At 56.0% G+C, this 23,892-nt stretch overlaps 1 protein-coding gene across 1 annotated transcript in view; it reads left to right on the top strand.

Annotated features, from left to right (window-relative positions):
* Positions 1–23,892, top strand: part of LOC116952811 (calcium/calmodulin-dependent protein kinase type 1D-like) — a 92,285-nt gene that overhangs the window by 42,966 nt on the left and 25,427 nt on the right. Inside the window, exons 4-5 of the mRNA XM_032972480.2 lie at positions 11,576–11,714; positions 15,466–15,592. Coding sequence (XP_032828371.1) covers positions 11,576–11,714; positions 15,466–15,592 — 266 coding nt within the window. The remainder of the gene's footprint in view (positions 1–11,575; positions 11,715–15,465; positions 15,593–23,892) is intronic.

Genomic DNA, 23,892 nt, shown 5'->3' with positions numbered 1-23,892 from the left:
CCGTGTGTTTGTGTTACTGCGTGTATGGGTTTTTTTTACGCCATCGCTCAGGGAGCAGTGGTGCAGCGGTTAGCACACTGCGCCACGAACCCGTCGGCCCGAGTTCCATTTCTTTCTCACGGCCAACACCGGTGACGGATATCTGAACCGGTCCTGGGGCTCCTCCCCTAGGTCGACTCAGCCTCAAATGAGTACCTGGTGCGGCGTGTAAACATCGCCACTGGGGAGACAAAGGCGGTCGGGCGTGGTGGCTGGCCACCCACCCCCTCGTGCGCTGTGCCGGTAGCCTTCATAGGTGCTCGCTAACAGCACTTGCCCCTACAGTCTGTTACAGGCTATACAAAGGATCTTTGTCTTTGTGTAACTGTGTGTATGTGTGTATACGTTCGCCTGGTATTGTATGTGCGTGCGTGGTTGCGAGTGTGTGTGTGTGTGTATGTCATCTCTAGAGAATCAGACTCTGTACTGCGTTCCCAGCCTCATGAAAACAAACAGAATCCTCTAATACACATTCTGTGGGACATCAAATACCACACGCACACACACACACACAAAGATCCCCCATATAGCCTTTCACAGACTGTTGAGACAAGTGCTGTAAGTGAGCCCCTTTGAAGGCCGGCACTGCAGATGAGGTTGTGAATGGCCAGCACCACGCCCGGCCGCCTTTGTCTCCCCAATGCTGATGGATGCACACTGCGCTGGACGCCATTTAAGGCTGAGTCGATCTCGGGGAGGCTCAGCATCAGTTTGGATAATCGCCACTGATTTTGGTCGTGGGCGAGCATCAAACTCGGGTCGCCGGGTTCTGAGCGTGATGCGCTAACCACGGAGCCACCGCTCCCCACACCAGCACACAAGCGCACACGCAAACACCCAAATACACAAACACCCAGATACACAAACACCCAGATACACAAACACCCAGATACACAAACACCCAAACACACAGTACACTACGTACGCACAACCCTCTGCAAGTCCACTGCTGTATGAAGGCCTCTTGTCTTGACCATACTTCACCACACTGGTTAGATCAATGCAGGTTGGTGGAGGTGGGGCGGTGGGTGGACCAGTTCGGATCGTCGCCACTGATGTGAGCTGTGGCTGTGAAATCCACCCTCGGGTCGCCCGCGTTCACCGCGCGTGACACGCGCGTATGCACGGACGCGTCGCCTGGCGCCAGCGGTGAGCCAGTGGTGTGCCAGTGGTGAGCCAGTGGTGAGCCAGTGGCCAGCCAGTGGTGAGCCAGTGGTGTGCCAGTGGTGAGCCAGTGGCCAGCCAGTGGTGAGCCAGTGGTGAGCCAGTGGCCAGCCAGTGGTGAGCCAGTGGTGTGCCAGTGGTGTGCCAGTGGTGTGCCAGTGGTGAGCCAGTGGCCAGCCAGTGGTGAGCCAGTGGTGAGCCAGTGGCCAGCCAGTGGTGAGCCAGTGGCCAGCCAGTGGTGAGCCAGTGGTGAGCCAGTGGCCAGCCAGTGGTGAGCCAGTGGCCAGCCAGTGGTGAGCCAGTGGCCAGCCAGTGGTGTGCCAGTGGCCAGCCAGTGGTGAGCCAGCGGCCAGCCAGTGGTGAGCCAGTGGTGAGCCAGTGGCCAGCCAGTGGCCAGCCAGTGGTGAGCCAGTGGTGAGCCAGTGGCCAACCAGTGGTGAGTCAGCGGTGAGCCAGTGGCCAGCCAGTGGTGAGCCAGTGGCCGGCACCAGCGGCCCCGTGTTCTGCAAGGGACGGATAGCTCAAGTTCGGCACAAATAGAATCGGGTCGATGCTTTTAGTAGAAAATTGTACAACCTTACTCTTTTTGTAGGCCCTACTACCGCCACAACCTGGGGTCGAGGTGGCTACTACACACGGCTTGTGTTGGGTCGCCGGCCTCCAACGGTTTGCGCCCCGGGTGGTTTGAAAGACGCTCAGTGCCAATTCCGTTCTTGATTAAAATATGTGACCCGACTTTTCAGGATGTTTGGTGCCAACACGCTTGTTACAATCCTGGGCGCCGCGCAAGAGCTGGCTCTCCGTGCGTGTTTCACGATGCCGAGTTGAATCTTGACATCGAATTATATTGAGCTTTAATTTTTTTTTGGGGGGGGGGGTAATTTCTGGAACCAGATCTCAACGCTCCATCTCCGCAGCGATTGCGCTCCGAGTGACCTCCTGTCGGCTCACCACCGTGGGCCCTGGTGGCTCCTCCCCGCCGTGCCGTGCCCTGGCACCGACATTCGCCAAAGGCGTCCAGGATTTGCACGCCCTGCGCGAGCCTCCTCTCGGTCTCCTCGGTGCAATGCCCCGAGCACGCGACTCTTTCCCTCCGCACGCCCCGTTGCGTACTCTTCGGCGTTCGTTACAATTTCTCGGCGCCGCCCGGCTCTGCAGAGACGTCTCTGATGGAGGTTCCCAGGGGCGGAGCCAGGGGTGACAGGGAGGGTGACATTCCCCGTGTAAGTGTACGACACTCGGTCTGGCGGACTCCGTGCAACTGCATTGTCAGAGCGTGTGCCCGCCAACCGATGGCGTCTAGTTCAACAGCCTGACTCTCTCTAAATCATTCTTGAGATTAACATTTGTTGAATGTCACCCCTGGCTGAAAATCCTGGCTCCGCGCCTGGACGTTCCCGTCGTGAACTGCGGCCTCAGTAACCCTGGGGCGGGCACGGGGCGGGGGGGGGGGCCCGGGGTCTCAACTGGGGGGCGGGGGGGGGGGGTCGCCCATACCACAAGTGTTGGGAGTCTCTCTGTGTAAGGTTCATCAGACCCAGGGCAGCGTGCCAAGAGGCCAGGGACGGTCGAAAGCGGTTACACGATGATAAAGTAAACGGTGCTCATCCTATGGACAGATTGGCTCCAGTCATGGGAAAGTGGAATTGCCACGCTGGCGAAGGTGAAGAGCACTTGCCCCAATGCTTGGCCCGTTTTGGGCAGGGGTTTGTCCGAGTTGCCTGCGATCCTCCCCTTGTCCACCGGGTGTCGCTGCTCACTCCACCTCCCTCTGGCCTCGCCACGAGCGACACCTCGAGCCGCAGGCAGCTCAGATCGTCCCAGGCTGCGGCATGGAGACCGTGCAGGAACAATGCTGAATGTGTACGTGGCAATGTTCAGCGCAGCGTGGCAGCAACACAACACGGAGCGTGCCGTGCCAACACAACGCCCTGCACACCGATACACAACACGGAGCGTGCCGTGCCAACACAACGCCCTGCACACCGATACACAACACGGACCGTGCCATCTAACACAGCACGCAGCATGGAGCCTTCCTAGCAGCGCATTGACGCGACGTCTTGGACCTCTCTGTGTTTTGTAGTCAGATGACTCAAGAAAGCTGCCACCAGTAACCCCCACGCCATTACTCCGATGTGAATGCCCGCTGAGATGATCGTGACATTTGAATAGTGTTTCACAATGAACACGTGACAGTGATGCCCACATCAATCAAACTTTCGCGACGATGAAATCGGCAGCTTGGGTTAGTGTGAGGACAGCAACCCACACACACACACGCGCGCGCGCGCAAAGACAAAGACCCCCCGTGTAGCCTTCACAGACTATTGCGGCAAGTGCTGTTAGCGAGCACCTATGAAGGAGGCCGGCATGGCGCACGAGGGAGTTGTGTAGTCAGAACAACTCCCGCGCTGCCTCTCTCCCCAGTCACGATGTTTAATACACACCGCTCCGGGTACCCGTGTAGGGCTGAGTCGACCTAGGGGAGGCACGGGACAGGTTTCAGATCGCCGTCTGTTGGCCGCGAACGGGGACTGGAACTCGGGTGGCCCGATTCGCAGCACAATGCGCTAACCACCGCACTGCCGCTCCCCACACAGTCACGCGCACGCTGGCACGTGGCACACACTGCCACGTGTGCGCTCACACTGGCACGTGCGCTGGCACACTGGCACGTGGCATACTGCCACGTGTGCGCTCACACTAACACGTGTCACACTGGCACGTGGCACACTGGCACGTGCGCGCACACTGGCACGTGTCACACTGGCACGTGCGCGCTCGCACACTGGCACGTGTGCGTGCGCACACTGGCACGTGGCACACTGGCACGTGGCACACTGGCACGTGGCACACTGGCACGTGGCACACTGGCACGTGCGCGCTCGCACATCGGCACGTGTGCGTGCGCACACCGGCACGTGTGCACACACAAAACACCCACAGTCAGACCCCTGTCTCTGTCTCTCCCATTTCAGGCGAATCGCCGAGTAGCCGTCGAGAGTGGCGAGACAGCGCACGCTGGCAACGGGTCTTGGGACTGACCCAGATGTGTATAGACAAAGACAAAGCTCCCCTGTGTAGCCTACAGCCATCGTTGGGTGGGGGGGGAAGCGCTTCCAGTGAGAACTTAGTAGGGCCCCGCACGGCATGAGAGAAGGTAGCGGGGCCTTCGGAGTGTGGCGTTCGTGAGCCACCGTAGCAGGCACAGCAAATGGACACGGTCACTCAGTGTCTCTCCTCGCAGCCCTCTCGCCATGGTCGGCAGCAGCAGCAGCAGTATTAAACCGCGACATTGGCATTGAGCCCTTGAACACATTGCTGCCCTCATAGGCAAGAACCAGGCTACAGTCTACATTAGAGACTGCCAGTACACTCACCCAGCTTAATAACCATTGCTACAGTCTACATTACAGACTGCCAGTACACTCAGGTTAATAACCAGGCTACAGTCTACATTACAGACTGCCAGTACACTCACTCCGATTAGGCACCAGGCTACAGTCTACATTATAGACTGCCAGTACACTCACTTATTTTTGTATCTACGTGACTTTACCGAAAGAGCCAAAGAATAGAACAGTCTCTCTCTCTCTGTGTGTGTGCGCGTGTGTGCAGTGTAGTCACCCACGCCGGCGGTGTGGGCGGTCCTCCTGCCCCCTGTTTGCTTAGTAAGTTTAAACAGATGTGTGGGTGCGGTGGGTGGTGGCGAGGTAGTGGTGGATGGGGTTGGTGAGGTAGTGGTGGATGGGGTTGGTGAGGTGGGCGCGGTGGCTTGGCAGGGCCCGCACCTCGCTCCCTCTCTCGCCTGGCCCCCGTCTCTCCCTGCTGCGGCGTTGACCACCTTTCCCGCAGTTGAACAAACCCCGCGCACACTTCCCAGCCAACGCGAGGTCTACTACTATCCGAACTGTGCAGATGACTGTGATGACGTTCAGCACAGCAACACCGGCACCAGGTCTCTGTGCAAGTCGCATTCCTGCTGCCACCCTAAAACAAAACGCCCAAAGGCCCGGACTGTGATGGGGTGGGCTGAGCGCGGCCAGGTGGATGTCTCTGCAGCTCGGCGGACTCCACGGAAGCATCCCCGGTCGTGGTTCCCGTGTCGTGCACTTGCCACGAAGGTTCCCGCCTCCGATTAGCACGGCTGGTGACGTACGGTGCGGCGGAAGTGCGACACAGATGCATGCAAGATTCACACCCCGCCTTACGGGATGGGATGCCCTCTAGTGCAGTGCGGAGCCGGCCGGGTCGCGGGTTGACGTCGAAGGCCCTCTCGTGAGGGCTGCAATTGCCCAGTAATCCCAGAATGTGGGCGTCCAAAGTGGCCGTCACATCGAGAGGCTTGCTCCTGCCGTGACAATGTGGAATTTCCACCGCTTGCTTCAGGCTGCCCGAGGAAAATATGAGCGATTCCCGGCGCTCGTTTCGAGCAGGGAGACTTGTGGAGCTCCGGTTGATCTTATCCTTGCTTCGTGAACGGCGTCTCTCCATTGCGAGTGCTTGCCTCGTGCGTTTATTGACTTATTTGCGTGTATTTGTTTCTCTAAGCCACTCGTGTTTGTTTGCGTTGCGTTAGAATGCTCTGTGCCCACATGCGATGGGATCGCGGCCGCGCGTGTGGTCCGGACGTAGCGTAGACGCCGCGTCCCCTCGCAGCCGCGGTGACCAACGTGGTTCACGGAGAAGGCGACGCAGCGCCGTGTCCGTGATCGTGACCCAGGGCGGTGTCCGTGACCTTGACCCAGGGCGGTGTCTGTGACCGTGACCCAGCGCGGTGTCCGTGATCATGACCCAGGGCGGTGTCCGTGACTGTGACCCAGGGCGGTGTCCGTGACCTTGACCCAGCACGGTGTCTGTGACCGTGACCCAGCACGGTGTCTGTGACCGTGACCCAGTGCGGTGTCCGTGACCTTGACCAATGGCGGTGTCCGTGACTGTGACCCAGTGCCGTGTCCGTGATCGCCAGCGGTCGTGGTTATCGACGGTAGCGTCTGGTGGAGCGGTGCTCTCGCTGGCTATCGTGTTCAACTTTGTTTGGAAGGTCACAGGTTCACGCAGCTCATCCGTCCCTCAGCGTTAGACAACATCGATTACACCTTTGAGTGAAATCAAAGTTGTGCTTTGACCACCAGTCTCTGTCGTAACAATGTGTAAGTTAACCACCGGCTGGTGGGCTGGCTGCTAGCAGATATCAGTGCACCCGCATTACGCAGGGAGGCACCGTGGTGGTGTTACCGATGATGATGTTGACTGGCTACACTGGCACTGCTGGTGACCAGTGCAACCTGGGTAGGGTCTGAACCTATCTCTAAGTAACTTGGAGTCATTCTGTGCCATACACTGAGCTACACTGAGCTACACAGAGCTACACTGAGCTACACGCCGTGCGTGTTCTAGGGGGCAGGGTGGCTCACGTGGCTCACGTGGCTCGGGTGGCTCACGTGGCTCACGTGGCTCAGGCGGTTCACGTGGCTCACGTGGCTCAGGCGGCTCACGTGGCTCGGGTGGCTCACGTGGCTCGGGTGGCTCAGGCGGCTCAGGTGGCTCACGTGGCTCAGGCGGCTCAGGTGGCTCATCATGGCCGTGTCCCAGAGCCAACACTGTGGCGTTCCTGGGTTCAAATCCCGGAAGCCGACCCTGGTGAGGCTGGGATGAGGCTGGGATGAGGCTGGGATGGGACTGGGGGAGTGTGGTGACTCATGGCCTTGGGCTACTCACCGCTGGTTACTAAATCAGATCCAAATTCCAGCTCTGAGGAGTAAAAAAAACCAACCAGTTTGTCGGGCTTGTAAACAAAACATCGGTCAGCGCCAGGTGCGCGTGAGAGGCTGCTGAAAGGGTCTTTTTGGAAGCAGCGCGGAGTTGCTGCTGCTGTTGTTGTTGTTGTTAAGTCATGAGTGGGACCCGCTCTGTGAACCTGCCCAGCGGGAGCCTCCGAGCGGATGACCTCTCCCTTCCCGCGTCACGCGGCGGCGTCCCAGACATGCCACGGTGGCGACAAAGACACAGAGACGCGCACCAGAGCGTTCGCTGTATTCCTGGTTCTTTCGGTAAAGTCACGTAGAAGGGGAATAATAAAATAAACGGTATAAAACAATTAAATTATCACGACGTTTTGATTGCAACACAAGCAATCATCATCAGGTGTGAAAACCACGGCAAGAAAATTTGAAAAAAATTGGCGGGTTTTTTCCCCCCCTAACTTTTCTTGCTGTGGTTTCCACACCTGATGATGATGATGTTTGCTTGTGTTGCAGTCGAAACGTCGTGAGAATTTTATTGATTGATTTGCATTATTTTATTGTTTCCCTTCTAACGTGACTTTACCGAAAGAACCAAGAATATGAATCCCTGCAGTCACGAAAAGCTTTAAATCGAAAAGAGTATTCGCTGTCAAATAACGAATTAGTCGCAGTGGGACGAGTCTGTTATTGGGAGTCAGATGCGGCGAGCGATGCCCGGAGAGACGGCAGCCGTTGCCTCCGAGCGCTTTGCTTGGGACCCCAGCAGCACTGCCTGGCCTCTGCAAGGTTTCCTGCCCCCGGCTTCAGAGGGAAATGTGATGGGGGTTGTTTCGGGAGAGAAATAAACAAGCAGTGGGTGATGGTTGGATGCAGTGCCGGATTAAGCTAGTGCGGGGCCTGTAGCGTTATGTTGTCACAGAGCGGCCCCTAAAATAAACCCGAAAATATTAAAAACGTAAAAAAAAAATATTGCATGGTAAAGTAATCGCATTTGTACATTTTCTATACAGCCGGACAATACGACAAATCGCTAACCTTAAACACTCAGTCGTTCGTAAAAGTTGAAGGTGGTATAGTACTATAGTAAATAGAGCAAGTGCAAAATCACTGAACTGCAATTGATAGTCTTTCTGGGTTCTTTCGGTAAAGTCACGTAGAATGGGAATAAAATAATAAAAATAATAACAATAAAATTCTCACGACGTTTCGGCCACAACACAAGTAGCCTTCCTCAGGTGAAGAAACAGGACTGTCCGGAAGACAGCGCTTGAGTGAACACTGCCAAGCATGGACAGCGTCTTTTAAATCGAAATGGAATTGATAGCTTGAGAGCATTTAGCGCGGGGCCCTTGAAAGTGCGGGGCCCGTAGCGTTTGCTACTTTCGCTACTCGGAAAATCCGGCACTGAATGTATGCTGGGAGTGAAAAATGCATTGGATGAGTTGACTGGCGAGGGGTTACCTCGACGGGTGATTCAGTATTACGAGGCCGCTCGCTCAGTCGAGACTTGACGCTAGGCCTTGAATCTGGAAGGACACTCGCAAGACAAGCTGCTGCAGATTATTCATTCGTCGTTCATCAGCGGGGAGACGGGACTCCGCACGCGACCAGGCGGAAGCTCATCCCCGGGATCGTCTTTCAAACCGACGCCATGGGCGTGGGGCTTAGCGGTTCCGCTCCGGCAGGCCGCCCTGGATATTGCTGAACCCCTGCTGTCTATTGGGAAAGGCGTCGGCCCAGTGCCGGATTATCGTAGTAGCAAAAGTGGCTGCACATGCAGTGGCTGCTCATGTAGTAGCTACACATGGAGTAGCCACACATGTAGTAGCTACACATGTAGTAGCTACAACATGTAGTAGCTACCACATGTAGTAGCTACAACATGTAGTAGCTACACGTGCAGTGGCTACACGTGCAGTGGCTACACGTGCAGTGGCTACACGTGCAGTGGCTACACAAGTAGTGGCTACACAAGCAGTGGCTACACGTGCAGTGGCTACACGTGCAGTAGCTACACGTGCAGTAGCTACTACACGTGTAGTAGCTATTGCACGTGTAGTAGCTACATGTGTAGTAGCTACGGGCCCCGCACTTTCAAGGGCCCCACGCTAAATGCTTTCAAGATATCAATTCCGATTCAGCGATTCTGCACTTGCTCTATTACTATAGTACTATACCGCCTTCAACTTTTATGAACGACTAGGGTGTTTAAGGCTAGCGATTTGCCGTATTACCTGGCCGCATAGCGAATGAAAAAATACAATTACTTTACTATGCAAGTTAAAAATGTGTGTTTAAAAATGTGCGTGTTTTTTTTTTAAATAACATATGCTACAGGCGCCCACTAGCTTAATCCGGCACTGCTTAGGCCACTGGGTGCCGAAGCCACGCGGTGCAATTCGCCTCATTTGTAAGAGCAGCAAACAAATAACCCCGCAGTTTACTTTACTTGAAATCACACGCAGCAGCAGCAACATCGCCCGCTGCTGTGAAACGACTGCAGGCTGCATCGGCGGAACACAGCGGCTCGCTTCGCGATAACCTTGCGCCATGAGAACGATGCGCGCACAGCAGCTGTGCTACATTGTTTCCGATTGCTCTTGAGCCACCCCTCCCTTGAGCTCTGTGCCGGGCCTCAAGAGTGGCACTTGTTCCTGCAGCCTCCGCGATGCTGGATTGGAGAGACCCTTGTGTGTGTGTGTGTCTGTGTGCGAGCGTTCGCCTGTCCGGTTCAATACAATGCAGAGGTTAAAGGTGAAGGCCACTCGGAGCAGCTGGCAACCCACGGCTCCTGCTATGAGTTCGGTTTTGGCGCAGGGAGAAGCAACAGCACGCGCACACGCACACGCAGCCTGTTGGGGCAAGTGTTGTTAGCCAGTAGCACCTATTAAGGCCAGAGTGGCACACGAGAAGGTGGGTGGCGAATACCACGCCCGGCCGCCTTGGTCTCCCTGGTAGCGATGTTGAAACATCGCACTAGGTAATTAATTGATGATGAGCATGGCCCAGTGCTCGCTGGAGCAGGGAGGCACCATGACTCTCGACTTTTGTAAACTCAAGGTTTAGGTTATTTGAGTCGGTAATTTGTTACTCGCAATAATATTTGTTTTTAATAAGGGGCAAGCCGGCGTTCTAATTTCACGGGAGGCGCGGGGCACTGGGGCTCCGCTGTTCATGGCTGCGTCAGCCCTCTCCATCAAACGCCACCTCCATCAAACGGCGGCGCGTCTCTTCAAACGGCGCGGAGCGCGGGACACGGCAAAAGGCCGGGACCCGCGCGGCCGGTCAAGCGCCGCGCCGTGAGCGGCGCGACCGACCGGGGAAGCCTTTTGTCACTCTGTGGCCGGGAGAAACCGCGATGGGGCTTGGGATCGCTTCGCACTGCAGATGCTGTGGCCTTAATCTCAGAGATCTGAGCAGCAGTGACATGGCCATCGCTTGGCCCTGGGCGCTCTTGCATCCTACTGCGAGCACGAGGAGCCCTCTTGGCCTCCTGCTGCATTACCGGTCCCGGGCACGGTTGGCCGTACCGCCCACGATGCCAGACCTCCTGAGACTGATTTGGCGGTGCCTCCTCAGCTGTGGCCGCGATTCTCCTGAGCGATATTTCGAATTCCCCCCCCCACCACCCCCCCCCCCCCCCCCCCCCCCGTTTGTCTCCGTCGTGTTTTTGTATTGTTTGTTGCTTGTCACTTTTTTGACCTGCCCCGTACTGGACATCTGTGAGAAAGAGCTTTATAGCTCGTCGGATTTATCCACGATGAATATTGATTCTGATTCTGTAAAACGTCGCGCACTCAATAATGAATCGTCCAAGCCTCCTGCGAGGGCGTCCGGGGTAAATGCAGCAGGGAAACGTGCTATTTTTATCACCTGATCTTTTCCTTTATGTATGGAGTTATTTAGTTTGAACACAAGACTTGTGTGTATTTGCGTCAGCATATATGTATATACATGCGGTGATGTGTTAATTAACCAGAATCAGAATATTCTTTTATACTGCAGGAGGAATCGGATGAGCTATAAAGCTCTTTACACAGATATCCAGTCAGGGGCACGGGGTCAAAACAACAAGCAAAACAAAAACACGTGTGTGTCTGTATGTATGTGTGAGTACGTGTGTGTGTCTGTACGTGTGAGTACGTGTGTGTGTCTGTATGTGTGAGTACGTGTGTGTGTCTGTATGTGTGAGTACGTGTGTGTGTCTGTATGTGTGAGTACGTGTGTGTGTCTGTATGTGTGAGTACGTGTGTGTGTCTGTATGTGTGAGTACGTGTGTGTGTCTGTATGTGTGAGTACGTGTGTGTGTGTGTGTATGTGTGAGTACGTGTGTGTGTGTGTGTGGGGAGCGCTGCAAACTCGGCGACCCCAGTTCGCTCCCCGTTCACGGCAAACACGAGTGACGATTATTTGAGCAAATCCTGGGCCTCCCCTAAGTCGACTAGACCTCAATGTGTGAGCATCGCCACTGGGGAGACGATAGCGGCCGGGCGTGGTGCTGGCCACCCACCCCCTCGTGTGCCGTGCCGGCCTTCGTAGGTGCTGCTGCTCGCTAAGAGCACTTGCCCCAACAGTCTGCTAAGGCTACTAAACGGGGGGGGGTCTTTGTGCGTGGGGATCAGGGTCTCCGGAGGGGAGCTGTTTGACCGCATCGTGGAGAAGGGCTTCTACACGGAGAAGGACGCCAGCGCCTTGATCCGGCAAGTCCTGGACGCCGTGCGCTACCTGCACCAGATGGACGTTGTCCACCGTGACCTCAAGGTACCCCCCCCCACCCAGCCCCGCTCCCCTCCCCCTGCCCCCAGCCCAACCCTGAGCCGTTGGTGCTGTTTCCACGTTCCCGTGGCTGAAAGCCATTCCCGCGTAAGACGACCGCTGTTGACCTCCCGCAAAGCGGTACCGATTTAACCGGCCCCCGAAGGGATGATGGGCTGAGTCGACCACCGGCCAGGGTTCACGCCCGCAAGCTTCCGACGACGGAGATGCGGGCGCTGCGCCGCGGCGCCTGACGCGACCCTAGCTGGAGTCCTCTCCCGGATTGGGGCAATCGTTGACTTTTCATCCAGGGAAACAAAAGCCACCTTTAAAAGCTACAGGTGCCCGCCGAAGTCTTTCCACCGAGCTGCAGTCACGCGTTTGGCAACGTGACGTACGTCATCCCGCTCGTGAATATTGATGACGAAGGGGGAGAGAGCTTCTGCGTCGCGACGCACGCGGAGTTGAACGCGACGCTGTTTCGGGAGCCCTGCCGCTTCCTGCATTTCGTTACGTCGACGTTTCGCGTGGAGTTTTGACGTGCCAGCGCTGCACCGTGCCACGAGGCGTACACCGGTAAGTGTCACCGGGGCTGGGGCCTGCTCGCGCCCACCCCTGGTCCGGCTACGTAGGCTTGATGGACGTGAAGCGACCGAAGCATTTAAATGTTTGCAACGTTTCATAGCGGTAGATTGATGTGGTCTTGCCAGGTGTTTTAAATTATCCCTGTTGTGCTTTAACTTGAATGTTGGGAGAAAGAAACCTGAGGAATGCAGGGAAATCTTGAGATATTCCACGCTCATCGGACGCAGCTCCCGGTCGCTTTCACGCACCTCCAGAGCGAGAGGGTCGAGCGATTTGTCTCGTGGCGATGAAGCAACGGAGCTGTGAGCCCTGAGTGGGGTGAGGAGCGAGACAAAAGGGAGTTCTTGGGTGGAGATTACATCCTTGGGATGGTGACGTTGATGGTGACCACGATGGTGACAGTGATGACGATCATGATGATGATGATGGTGACGATGATGGCGACGATCATGATTGTGAGGATGACGATAGTAACGATGATGACGATGATGGACTGAGTGCAGTGAACTTTGAGGGGACCATGTAGAGTCACAACCCAGCTTCATCAAGGCCTCTCACTCTGACTCTTCTATATCAGGACACGGACTCTTTCCGTCAGCCCTCATAATTGTGAGCTGGAATTATGTGGCCTGCTACCAAAACAAATGAGGTCATTACCGTGCGTGTGCACGCGTGTGCACATATGGCTTGTATAACCAAGTGCTGATCAGTGCTATTAAGCTGTGGTGAAACATGACAAAAAAAACACCGTATATGGTATTGCCCACGGTACATTGTGTTCCTCTAATGAGCTCGCTTAGCGTGCGCACCGCTCCAGCGCTGTAATTTAAATGTTACATGCATCCCCACGAACGTGCAGAGGCATACACACGCACACAAAGACAAAGATCCCCCGTGTAGCCCTCAGCAGACTGCCGGGGCAAGGTGCTGCTAGCGCGTAGCAGCACCTATGGAGGCCAGCACGGTGCACGAGGCGGTGGGTGGCCAGCACCACACCCTGGCCGCCTTTGTCTCCCTAGTGGCGATGTTTATACACCGCACTGGGTACTCATTTGAGGTTGAGTCGACCTAGGGGAGGCCCAGGACCGATTCAGAAATTTGGCCATGAGCGGGAATCGAACTTGTGTCGCCGGGGCTGTAAGCGCAAGCGCGCTAACTGCCACACTACCGCTCCCCACACACACATATACTGTTGCAACCGCAGAGGCAACTCGTCCACAATCCTGAGACAGAGATCCCCTCGCATAGCGTCAATGGGTGGAGCCAAGTGCTGCTGCGAGGAGCACCTATCAAGGCCGGCGTAGTGCTCGAGGCATTGGAGAGGCAAACACGTGACCCAGCCGGAGATGGCCCAGTAGCCCCTGTATCGGAGCACGGCTCCGCCGAGCGCCCGGGTTTGAGCCTGGGCTCAGTCGCCCGTGATTAAACCGGCCGCTCAAGTGCAGTGAGTTGGAGATGCAGTAAAAAAAACTTTCCCAAATTCATCACACAGTTTCAGTTTTTTGATTTTCAGTTTGATTTATTTTGGTATAGCCCTGTGAGCCATTCGGCTCTTGAATCGGGTGCAACCACAACAAACAAAAACACAAAAACACAAAAACACGAACAAGAAAAACATCTTAAAGTGACTATGTGACTGTCCAAACAGAACTGTTATGGCACACAATGAGAGGGCAAATGTCATAAATATGCCTGGAAGCCCTCGTATCTTCAAAATTAATGTTGCGATCGAAACGTTGCGGCTTTTTTGCTTCGTTATTTTTTTTTATTATCTGTTATTTTTATTTTACTTTCTATCTACGTGACTTTACCGACAGAACCAAGAATATGAATTCCTGCAGTCACGAAAGTTTTAAGTCAAAACATTCACACACGTTGACAAAGCTCAGTTGATGCTCCCAGGCCTCGTCACGAGTGACTGCATCTTGTCAGAATTTGTCCTTGCCACTTGCTCACGGCTCTGAGTCCCAAAACTTTGGATTGGTCGCTGCACGCGCACAATCTTGGCATGGCACCATCAAGGCCTCATTTGCATTCATCGGAAGCTTAAACGCGGTGGCATAACCACAAAGTGCCGTGCAAAAAAAAAAAGCACAAAAGCGGGAGAAAACACAAAACATCAAGAAGGCGGGACGAGAGGGAGGGGGAAACGGACTTGAAAGGCATCAGAGGGTAGGGGTGAGGGACATCAGAGACGCAAGGGGAAGCGACGACCTGGCACCTCCACCAGGGACCAGTGGAGAGGAGCGCCAGGGCCGGCGACACAACGGAGCGGCAACTTGCAGGGCCCCGACCGTGGGCTCTCACGGGTCCATTGTGAAATGCCCTCAGAAATAGTTCCGTGGCATCACCTGCATCGGCCCTTCTCCGGCGCGGGGTCACGGGCGCTGCTCGCTGCGGAGTTTCCCCGCGGAAGGTTCTTCGTTCCCCGACCGATGGCGCCCGTAGCACAACCGGAGAATCATAATTTTGGGACGACATCAACATGTACATTTTAATATATACATAAATATATACTTGAACACGACATACTTAAGTTGCTGTATAAAGTAATCAAAGTAACTGTAGTCTGTTTACACGCCGTGAGTGCCTCGCAATCCCAAGGTTCGTGTCCCGGTTGGGGATTTGAACCACTTCACGGGGGAGTCAACGGTGGTTGCGTTACTACGTATAGACTCAGCCCCACCATAGGAATGTGGAATTTCCGCCACTGTCTCTCTGCAGGGTTGTACACGGGGAGATGAGCACGGCCGAATATATTTTCGAAAAAAAACCACGCGGACACGTGGCTTCTCAGCCGTGAAATAATTTGTCGAATCGTGAAGGCAATCTTTGTCCCGGACGGGCGCGGTGCGTCGTTCCGCTAACGGGCGGCACCCGGCTCGAACGCGTCACCGCTTCTCAAATTTGTCCGGGTCGGCGCTAGCGGGGACGCTGGGCTGGGCCCCGCACCACCAAACCTTCCCTATGACCCCCCCCTCCCACCCACGCTCCGCTTGGTGGAGAAGCGCGGTCGCGGTGGCCCCCAAGCAGCTTTACCGGCGCACCGATCCGAGAGAGCCGGCCCCGGCGTAACGTGAACTGCGCTCGCGGTAGTTGCGAGTCCTCGCGGTCGCGACCGTCGCCGGGTGCGAGGGCCTCCCAATGCGCGCGCGCCTTTTGCCGTCCGCAGCCGGAGAACCTGCTGTACGACAGCCCTGATCCCGACTCCAAGATCATGATCAGCGACTTCGGCCTCTCCAAGATCCAGATCGGCGGCGACGTCATGTCCACCGCGTGCGGCACGCCGGGATACGTGGGTAAGCGAGACGCCTCACGTCGCGAAATCCGCTCGCGCGTCGCCGTGGCCACGGCGTCCACTAGCCCGCAACGCGGAAGCTTGGGGGTTGGAGTCCCGCTCGGGGAAACTCGGCTCTGCCTGGCGAGGTCGTGACGGTTTGTGGCCAGCCAGGCCTCGGCGCTTTCGTTTGCGCCTCTGTCTGAACCTAAACCCTGCGCCGCTGAAAGTAACACGAGTTGCGGAGAAGGTTAAACGAGAGGTGATTTATGCCACTGAGCACGCGCCCAGAGTCTCAGCATAGTCCAGACCGAGAACTCATCACTCAGCCGAGTGGTTGGAGATGTAGAGGTTGCGAGTTCAAATGCCGAACGGAGATCGACTCCGACCATCAACCTTCTGGTGTTGATAAAATAATCACCCCTCTGCGGTACGTTGACAATGCTCGCTTTTTGTGGATGAAACCATCCCCGGTCATGGGAATGTGGAACTTCCACTCTTGGCTCAGGGCCTGCAAAAGAGATGTGCGCTGTCCCCGCGCCTGCTTGACTCGGCTACGTTGTTGTTGTTGTTGTGTCTGGGACTGGGATGTGCACGCGGCGATATTCACGACGGGTCTCCGGCGCTGACGCTGGGACCACTCGGGGCTGTGGGAATCTCCGGCTTTGTGTGGTCGAGGACCCCGGCTCGTTGTGAGCGGCGAAGCAAGCGTCGGGGGGGGGGGGGGGGTGGGAGTTCAATAAATGCAAGTTGGCGATGCGCCAGAGTCATTAATCTCCCCACGGTCGGCGGTGTTTTGTGTCGCTAAATTCAAAGCAAGGCCGCCCCTTAAATTTCATCGCGTTTTTGGCAGGCTCGGTCGGGGTGGCCGCAAAGGTCGGCTACCAAATGTTGAATGCGTTGAAGGACGCAGTCTCGGTTATTCTGAGCTCTTGCGCTATTTGAGTGGAGTACATTTAAGGTCGATGTAGTTTCTGAAATGCAGTCGCGATCTATTGCCTCAGTCCAGCTAATGATGATTGCAACAATAACAAAATCCTTCACGTGAAACGAGCGTCGTGTTGCGTGCGGACACGCGCCGCCCTCGACGTTAAACAGAGATGCAGGCGTTGGAGGAGCGGTCGCTGTGGCGACGACCCGCCCTGTACTGAGCGGGATGGAGCGCCCCCTAATGGGGGGCGAGGGAGGCCATCGCAGAGCCTCGAGGAGCCTCTTTCCGGCGTCGTCTTGCGGGGGGCTCTGCTTACCGGGGGCTCCCCCCCAGGAGGTCGCTCCTGAGCTCGTGACTCGAACCAAGCGCTCACACAGCTGGGATATAACAAGCGGTCAAAAGCAAACGTTGTTCAGCTTTTCGTCTGGATTGACCAGGAGCTGAACCATCAAGCGCATCGGATCGTCACCATCAGGCCGATGTGTACATTCCCTGGGAATGGCCCAGGTCCTGGCTCAGAGAGAGAAGTGGGGTCCAAATCGCCACGGTCATGAATGGGAAATTAAAGACGCAGGCCGCGGTCGTGCGATTGTGGCCATCCGACCCAAGTTGTGGATCATATAGTAAACCCATAGACACACGTAGAGACTAATAGAGATATAGAGAATCATAGAAATCGATTGAGACTCACAGATATAGAATAAACACAGGCCACAGCAGTGCGATTGTGGCCATGCATCCCAAACTATGGGACGCGTAATAAACCACTGGTCTGCGCTCCTTCATCAGAGGAGCAGGAACAGCAAAACGACACGAACTCTCTCTTTCTCTTGAAGCCCTCTCGTCGTGGTCAGCAGCAGACCTCGACATTGGCATCGACCTCCTGGACACGTTGTTGCTGCTGCCATCGTGCGCAAGGCTAGCAGAGGAGGAGCTGAACCTGTCCCCTCGGGGCTGCAGGGCCAGCGTGCGAGCCGGTCCACCGCCCTCCCCCCCCCCGCCAGCCCCCCACGCTGCGAAACACGCAGACTGGCGGCGATGTCTCGAACGCACGGCTCGGCTGGGAGAACCCGCGCCATTAGGAATCGTGAGTTGACATTCAGGGCTTTAATGAACGCAAATCAAATCCCCAGGAATAATTAAATTAAACGCGTGTGCTCATGCCGTGCGCGCGTGAGAAAAAAAAAATAGGCCAACACCACGTGTGGTCACGGCTATGCCGCGTGCCTCCTTCGTGAATCGGAGGAGAAGGAGGAAGAGGTGGCCTCGTCTGTTGTGTATAGGGCCAGGGTGAAGGTATTAGCAGCGTCTCTCAACGGCTGTACGCTCGCGCCAAGGCTGTTGCCTCACTAGCAAGTAGGGTCTGGGTTTGATTTCTGACTCGGGCACCTTTCTGCGCGGAGTTTGCATGCTCTCGTCTCCTGTTCCACATCGGTTTCCTCCGTGTACTCCGGTTTCCTCCCGTAGCTAAACGCACACACGCAATGTAACTGGTATTGGTCAGTCGCACCCAATTTTACATGCAAATTACTTATTTGTGATTACACAGCAACAGCAACTTCGTTGCCTACTGCGAAACCTTGGCAGGACCCTCCTGGGAGCAGGATTGAGACTCGGCGAGGCTGTCGTGGGTAAACGAGCGCAACGTTGACAATCATTGTGCGCAGGTAACGTGACCGGCTGCACTCTGACTTAACGTGCAAATGGTTGGAGTGTGAACAGGTGAGCTTTGCGCTGAGACCTGTAGTTTGTGCAGCTGTGACAATTCCACTCCCCGCAGGTGACTCTGAGATTCATGTCCGAGATTGGATTCTACGTGGTCTCGGTCGTAACGTCTCCCCCGTCGCGATTGCGCAGCCTCCTTTGTTGCGTTATCCCAATGTGATGCGTGTGACGACGTGTGACACGTGTGACGACGCGTGTGACGACGCGTGTGACGCGTGTGACACGTGTGACGACGCGTGTGACACGTGTGACACGTGTGACGATGCGTGTGACACGTGTGACGACGCGTGTGACGCGTGTGACACGTGTGACGCGTGTGACATGTGTGACGACGCGTGTGACACGTGTGACACGTCTGACGCGTGTGACACGTGTGACGCGTGTGACGACGCGTGTGACGCGTGTGACACGTGTGACACGTGTGACGACGCGTGTGACACGTGTGACGACGCGTGTGACGCGTGTGACGCGTGTGACGCGTGTGACGATGCGTGTGACGCGTGTGACGACGCGTGTGACGCGTGTGACGATGCGTGTGACGCGTGTGACGACGCGTGTGACACGTGTGACACGTCTGACGCGTGTGACACGTGTGACGCGTGTGACGACGCGTGTGACGCGTGTGACGACGCGTGTGACACGTGTGACGACGCGTGTGACGCGTGTGACACGTCTGACGCGTGTGACACGTGTGACGCGTGTGACGACGCGTGTGACGCGTGTGACGACGCGTGTGACGCGTGTGACGACGCGTGTGACGCGTGTGACGACGCGTGTGACGCGTGTGACGACGCGTGTGACGCGTGTGACACGTGTGACGACGCGTGTGACACGTGTGACGCGTGTGACGACGCGTGTGACGCGTGTGACGACGCGTGTGACGCGTGTGACGACGCGTGTGACACGTGTGACGCGTCGGGATAACCTGCACGACTCCTGTGGCGTGAGTCGTGCATGCGCGACGCGAGGTCTAACAGATTTGGGGTGAACGGACACCGCCGTGAGTGGTGCGACGCCGCACGCCGCCGCTGTGAGCGGTGCGATGCGTGTGTGTGTCTGTGTGTCTGTGTGTGTCTGTGTGTGTGTGTGTGTCTGTGGACGGGTGCGAGGGGCTGGTAACCCCTCCACCTTCAATTAATTACCACGAAACTACGAATTAAACTGAAATATGTAACAACTAAGCTTGTGCCGGAGGCCCCGGGGGGCCAGGCGTCTATGACGTCTCCTGGCCAAACCCCAATTGGCGGAGCCAGGAGATTGAATACCTACCCTCGGGGCTACTCCAGAAACAACGAAAAGCCACTACGGTTGGCCACGTGGAATGTTCGAACGCTCACTGCAGAGGAGAGGCTGCCACTCCTCTGTCGGGAGCTGGACCGGTACCGCCTGGATCTATGCGGCATTCAGGAGGTCCGGTGGACCGGCTCTGGCTCCTGCCACCATGAGGGGTGGACAGTCCTCTACTCGGGGCAGCAGACTGCCAAACAACAGGGTGTGGGTCTTCTTTTGAACAAAAGAATGAAGGGGGCGTGGGAACGTGGCGGTGAGGTGTGGGAAGCTGTAAGCCCCAGGCTACTTTGGGCTCGCCTTCCCATCAACCGGAGGCGAGGAATGGTGGTCGTGGTTACTTATGCCCCCACCGAAGATGAACATCCGTGGAGGGATGCAGGCAAAGCCGATGAGTCAGATGCCTTCTATGACCTCCTGTCACAGGTGCTGGCTAAAGTGGCCCCTCGGGATAGAGTCATCATGTTGGGTGACTTCAATGCCCGAGTTGGTCATGATACTGGCACCTGGTCTGGAGTGATTGGAGGGCATGGGCCAGATCAGCTCAATAACAACGGTAGGAGGCTGCTAGATTTTTGTGCAGCCCATGGGCTTGTAATTACCAACACGCTGTTCCGGCATCGGCGCATCCACACAACATCATGGATGCATGCTGGGTCCAAGCAAGAACATCTGCTGGACTACATAGTGACGGACCAGCGAATGCGAGCCCATGTCTTTGACACCAGGACCTACCGTGGAGCTGATCTGCCCTCTGACCATCGACTAGTCATCTGTAAGATGCGCCTGCCATTCTTCCACTCCGGTGGTGGGTGTACACCCAGGACCCCATTCCAACCTAAAGTGGCCTGGTCTCAGTTATCTGATGAAAGTTGCAAGCGAGAATTTCATCATCGCTTGCGGCTGGGATTGGCATCGTCCCCGACTCCTCCTGATGTCGAGGGTAAATGGGCGAGGTTTAGGACTATGACTCATGCAGCTGCAATGGCTGCTTTGGGTACGCGGTCCAGACCTCCCCAGACACCCTGGATGACAGAGGAGTTGTTCAGGATGGTTGAGAAAAAGCGACAGGCCCACTGTCATCGGCTACAGAATCCCACGTCAGAGAATGAGGAGGCTTACCGCAGCCTTCGCTCGGAGGTTCGGAGAGCCGTGAGGCGCTGCAAGGATGGGTGGTGGTCGCGGGTTGCTGAGGAGATGGAGTCTGCCTCAGTGGCCCGTGATCACAAATCTCTATTTAACTCCATCAAAAAAGTAACCTGCAGCGCCACACCTATTACCATCATTAGGGGAAAAAACGGTGATCCAATTTCCGACCCCCAGGAACAGGTTCGCAGATTTGCTGAGCATTTCTGTGAGGTCCTGGGGGAGGGAAAATCCCGCAGCCAGGAAAACATCGTGGCACAAAGTGAGGATGACCCTGCTGAGGCTGCGGTGCCTCAAATATTTGGATGAAGTCACCCCCTGTGAGTGGCTGGCTGAGGTGCCAGCTGCTGATGAAGTATTGAAGGCGATCCGGAGTCTGAGACCAGGAAAGGCAGCGGGCAGAGATGATCTCCCAAGCGAAATGCTGAGGGAGGGTGGCGTTTGTGCACAGACTGCCCTATATGACATCATAACAACAGTCTGGACCACTGGACGGGTTCCGCAGGATTGGAAGGATGCCCTGGTGGTCCCCCTTTTTAAGAAGGGGGACCGCACAGACTGTAACAACTACAGGGGCATCTCACTCCTCAGTGTGCCGGGAAAGGTCCTGGCAAGGATTATTCAGCATCGCCTTGCCAGGCACGCTGAGGAGAGGCTTGTGGAGCCCCAATGCGGTTTCAGGAAAGGGCGGTCCTGCACAGATGCCATATTTTCTGTCCGTCTGCTACAGCAGAGGTGTAGGGAATTCCAACAAGACCTACATCTCTGCTTTATTGACCTGGTCAAGGCCTATGATACCATCAGTAGGCCTGGGCTCTGGGTCGTTCTTCGTGCTTTTGGAGTACCTGACCCTCTGCTCACGATCATTAAGGACCTTCATGATGGTGAGCGGGCCCGGGTAAAACTACGTGGCCGGGAGTCAGAGCCATTCCCTGTACACCTTGGGGTGCGACAGGGATGTCCTCTGGCTCCCACATTATTTAACATCTATTTTGACCACGTAGTTCGTGAAGCCTTCAATAGCTGTACCGGGGGAATCTCCATATGGTACAGATATAATGGGAGGCTAATCGACGCCCGGGTGCGGTCAAGGGATGGCTCCCTATTGCTCAACCACGTTATGTATGCTGATGACTTGGTAATAGCTGCTCAGTCAGAGGAGGAGTTGGAGACGCTGCTGCTGAGACTGGAGCGTGCCACTAAGAGGTGGGGCCTTACCATCAGCCCCACCAAAACTAAGCACCTGCCTGGGTATTTTGTACCATCGGACACTCCACCCCCACAACTCCCAATCGGTGATGGGGCAGTTGTGGAGAGAGTGGAGAGTTTCCCATACCTGGGCAGTGTGCTTATGACTGGCTCCAGTTTAACAGCAGAGGTCTCACTCCGAATCAGTCGAGCGGCAATATCTTTTCATCGGTTGCGTAACGCTGTGTGGAAGCTACCTGGTCTGTCGCTCCGCACTAAGCTTCAGGTCTTCTCGGCCACGGTCATTCCCTCCCTTCTCTACGCTTGCGAAACGTGGACCCCCCTAATGGAACATCTTCGCCGGTTAGAAACATTTAGGCTGGCCTGCCTACGATCCATCCTGGGTTTAACCAGACTGGATTGTGTGAGGAGCTCACAAATCCTTGAAAGATCTGGGCAGGGTCCCATCGGTGAGCTCCTCCGGCAGGCAAGGCTGCGATGGCTGGGTCATGTAGCCCGCATGCCCAGCCACCGCATGCCGAAACAGCTTTTGTTTGGCCGGATTGAGGGGGCTAAGCGGGCGCGGCACGGGCTAGAGAGGAGATGGAGTGATGTGGTACAGGAGGACGTGGAGCTGAGTGGACTTGCCGATGACTGGTACCAGCGGTGTCAAGATCGGCCTCTGTGGAGGAGGCTCGTGAAGGATGCTACTGGGCAGTTGGAGGCAGTCGCCCTCCAACAACAACGGAGGGCGGAGGAGCGACGCTCACAACAGCGAGCGGAGCGCCGGGTGGCTAAAGCACAGCAGGTTGGCACAGTAGGGGGCACAGGTGGTGCATCAGCCAGTCACCTCAGTCAGTCGACCAGTGGCACCTGGGTCTGCCCCGTGACCTCCTGCCAGCGGGCGTTCGACACTTCACGTGGCCTCAGGGTGCACATAGCCTGGCACAAGCGTCGTGGTGACGTCACCGCCACTTAGTGGCGAATGGCGGTTGTTGTTGTTGTTGTGTGTGTGTGTGTGTCTGTGTGTGTGTGTGGGGAGCGGTAGTGTAGCGGTTAGCACTACGCTGCGCTATGAACCCGACGACACGTGTTCGATTCCCGCTCACGGCCAACACCAGTGACGATTATCTGAACCGGTCCCGGGCCTCCCCTAGGTCGACTCAGCCTCAAATGAGTACCTGGTGCGGTGTGTAAACATCGCCACTAGGGAGACAAAGGCGGTCGGGCGTGGTGCTGGCCACCCACCCCCTCGTGTACCGTTCCGGCCTTCATAGGTGCTCGCTAACAGCACTTGCCCCTACAGTCTGTTAAGGCTATATGGAGGATCTTTTTTTTGTAAACCCCGCCACTTTGTGCCAAGTGGGGATGACCCTGCTGAGGCTGCGGTGCTTCAAATATTGGAAGAAGTCACCCCCTGTGAATGGCTGGCTGAGGTGCCATCTGTTGAGAAGGTACTGAAGGTGATCCGGAGTCTGAGACCAGGAAAGGCACCGGGCAGAGACGATCTCCCCAGCGAAATGCTGAGGGAGGGTGGCGTTTGTGCACAGACTGCCCTATATGACATCATAACAACAGTCTGGACCAGTGGACGGGTTCCGCAGGATTGGAAGGATGCCCTGGTGGTCCCCCTCTTTAAGAAGGGGGTCCGCACAGACTGTAACAACTACAGGGGCATCTCACTCCTCATTGTGCCGGGAAAGGTCCTGGCAAGGATTATTCAACATCGCCTTGCCAGGCACGCTGAGAAGAGGCTTGCGGAGCCCCAATGCGGTTTCAGGAAAGGGCGGTCCTGCACGAATGCCATATTTTCTGTCCGTCTGCTACAGCAGAGGTGTAGGGAATTCCAACAAGACCTACATCTCTGCTTTATTGACCTGGTCAAGGCCTATGATACCATCAGTAGGCCTGGGCTCTGGGTTGTTCTTCATGCTTTTGGAGTCCCTGACCCCCTGCTCACGATCATTAAGGACCTTCATGATGGTGAGTGGGCCCGGGTAAAACTACATGGCTGGAAGTCAGAGCCATTCCCTGTACACCTTGGG

The sequence above is a fragment of the Petromyzon marinus genome, chromosome 48 (assembly GCF_048934315.1).
Source record: "Petromyzon marinus isolate PM22_M1 ecotype Great Lakes invasive population chromosome 48, UKy_Petmar_22M1.pri1.0, whole genome shotgun sequence".
In the NCBI taxonomy this organism is placed as follows: domain Eukaryota; kingdom Metazoa; phylum Chordata; class Hyperoartia; order Petromyzontiformes; family Petromyzontidae; genus Petromyzon; species Petromyzon marinus.
This window is presented reverse-complemented; position numbering and strand designations above follow the sequence as displayed.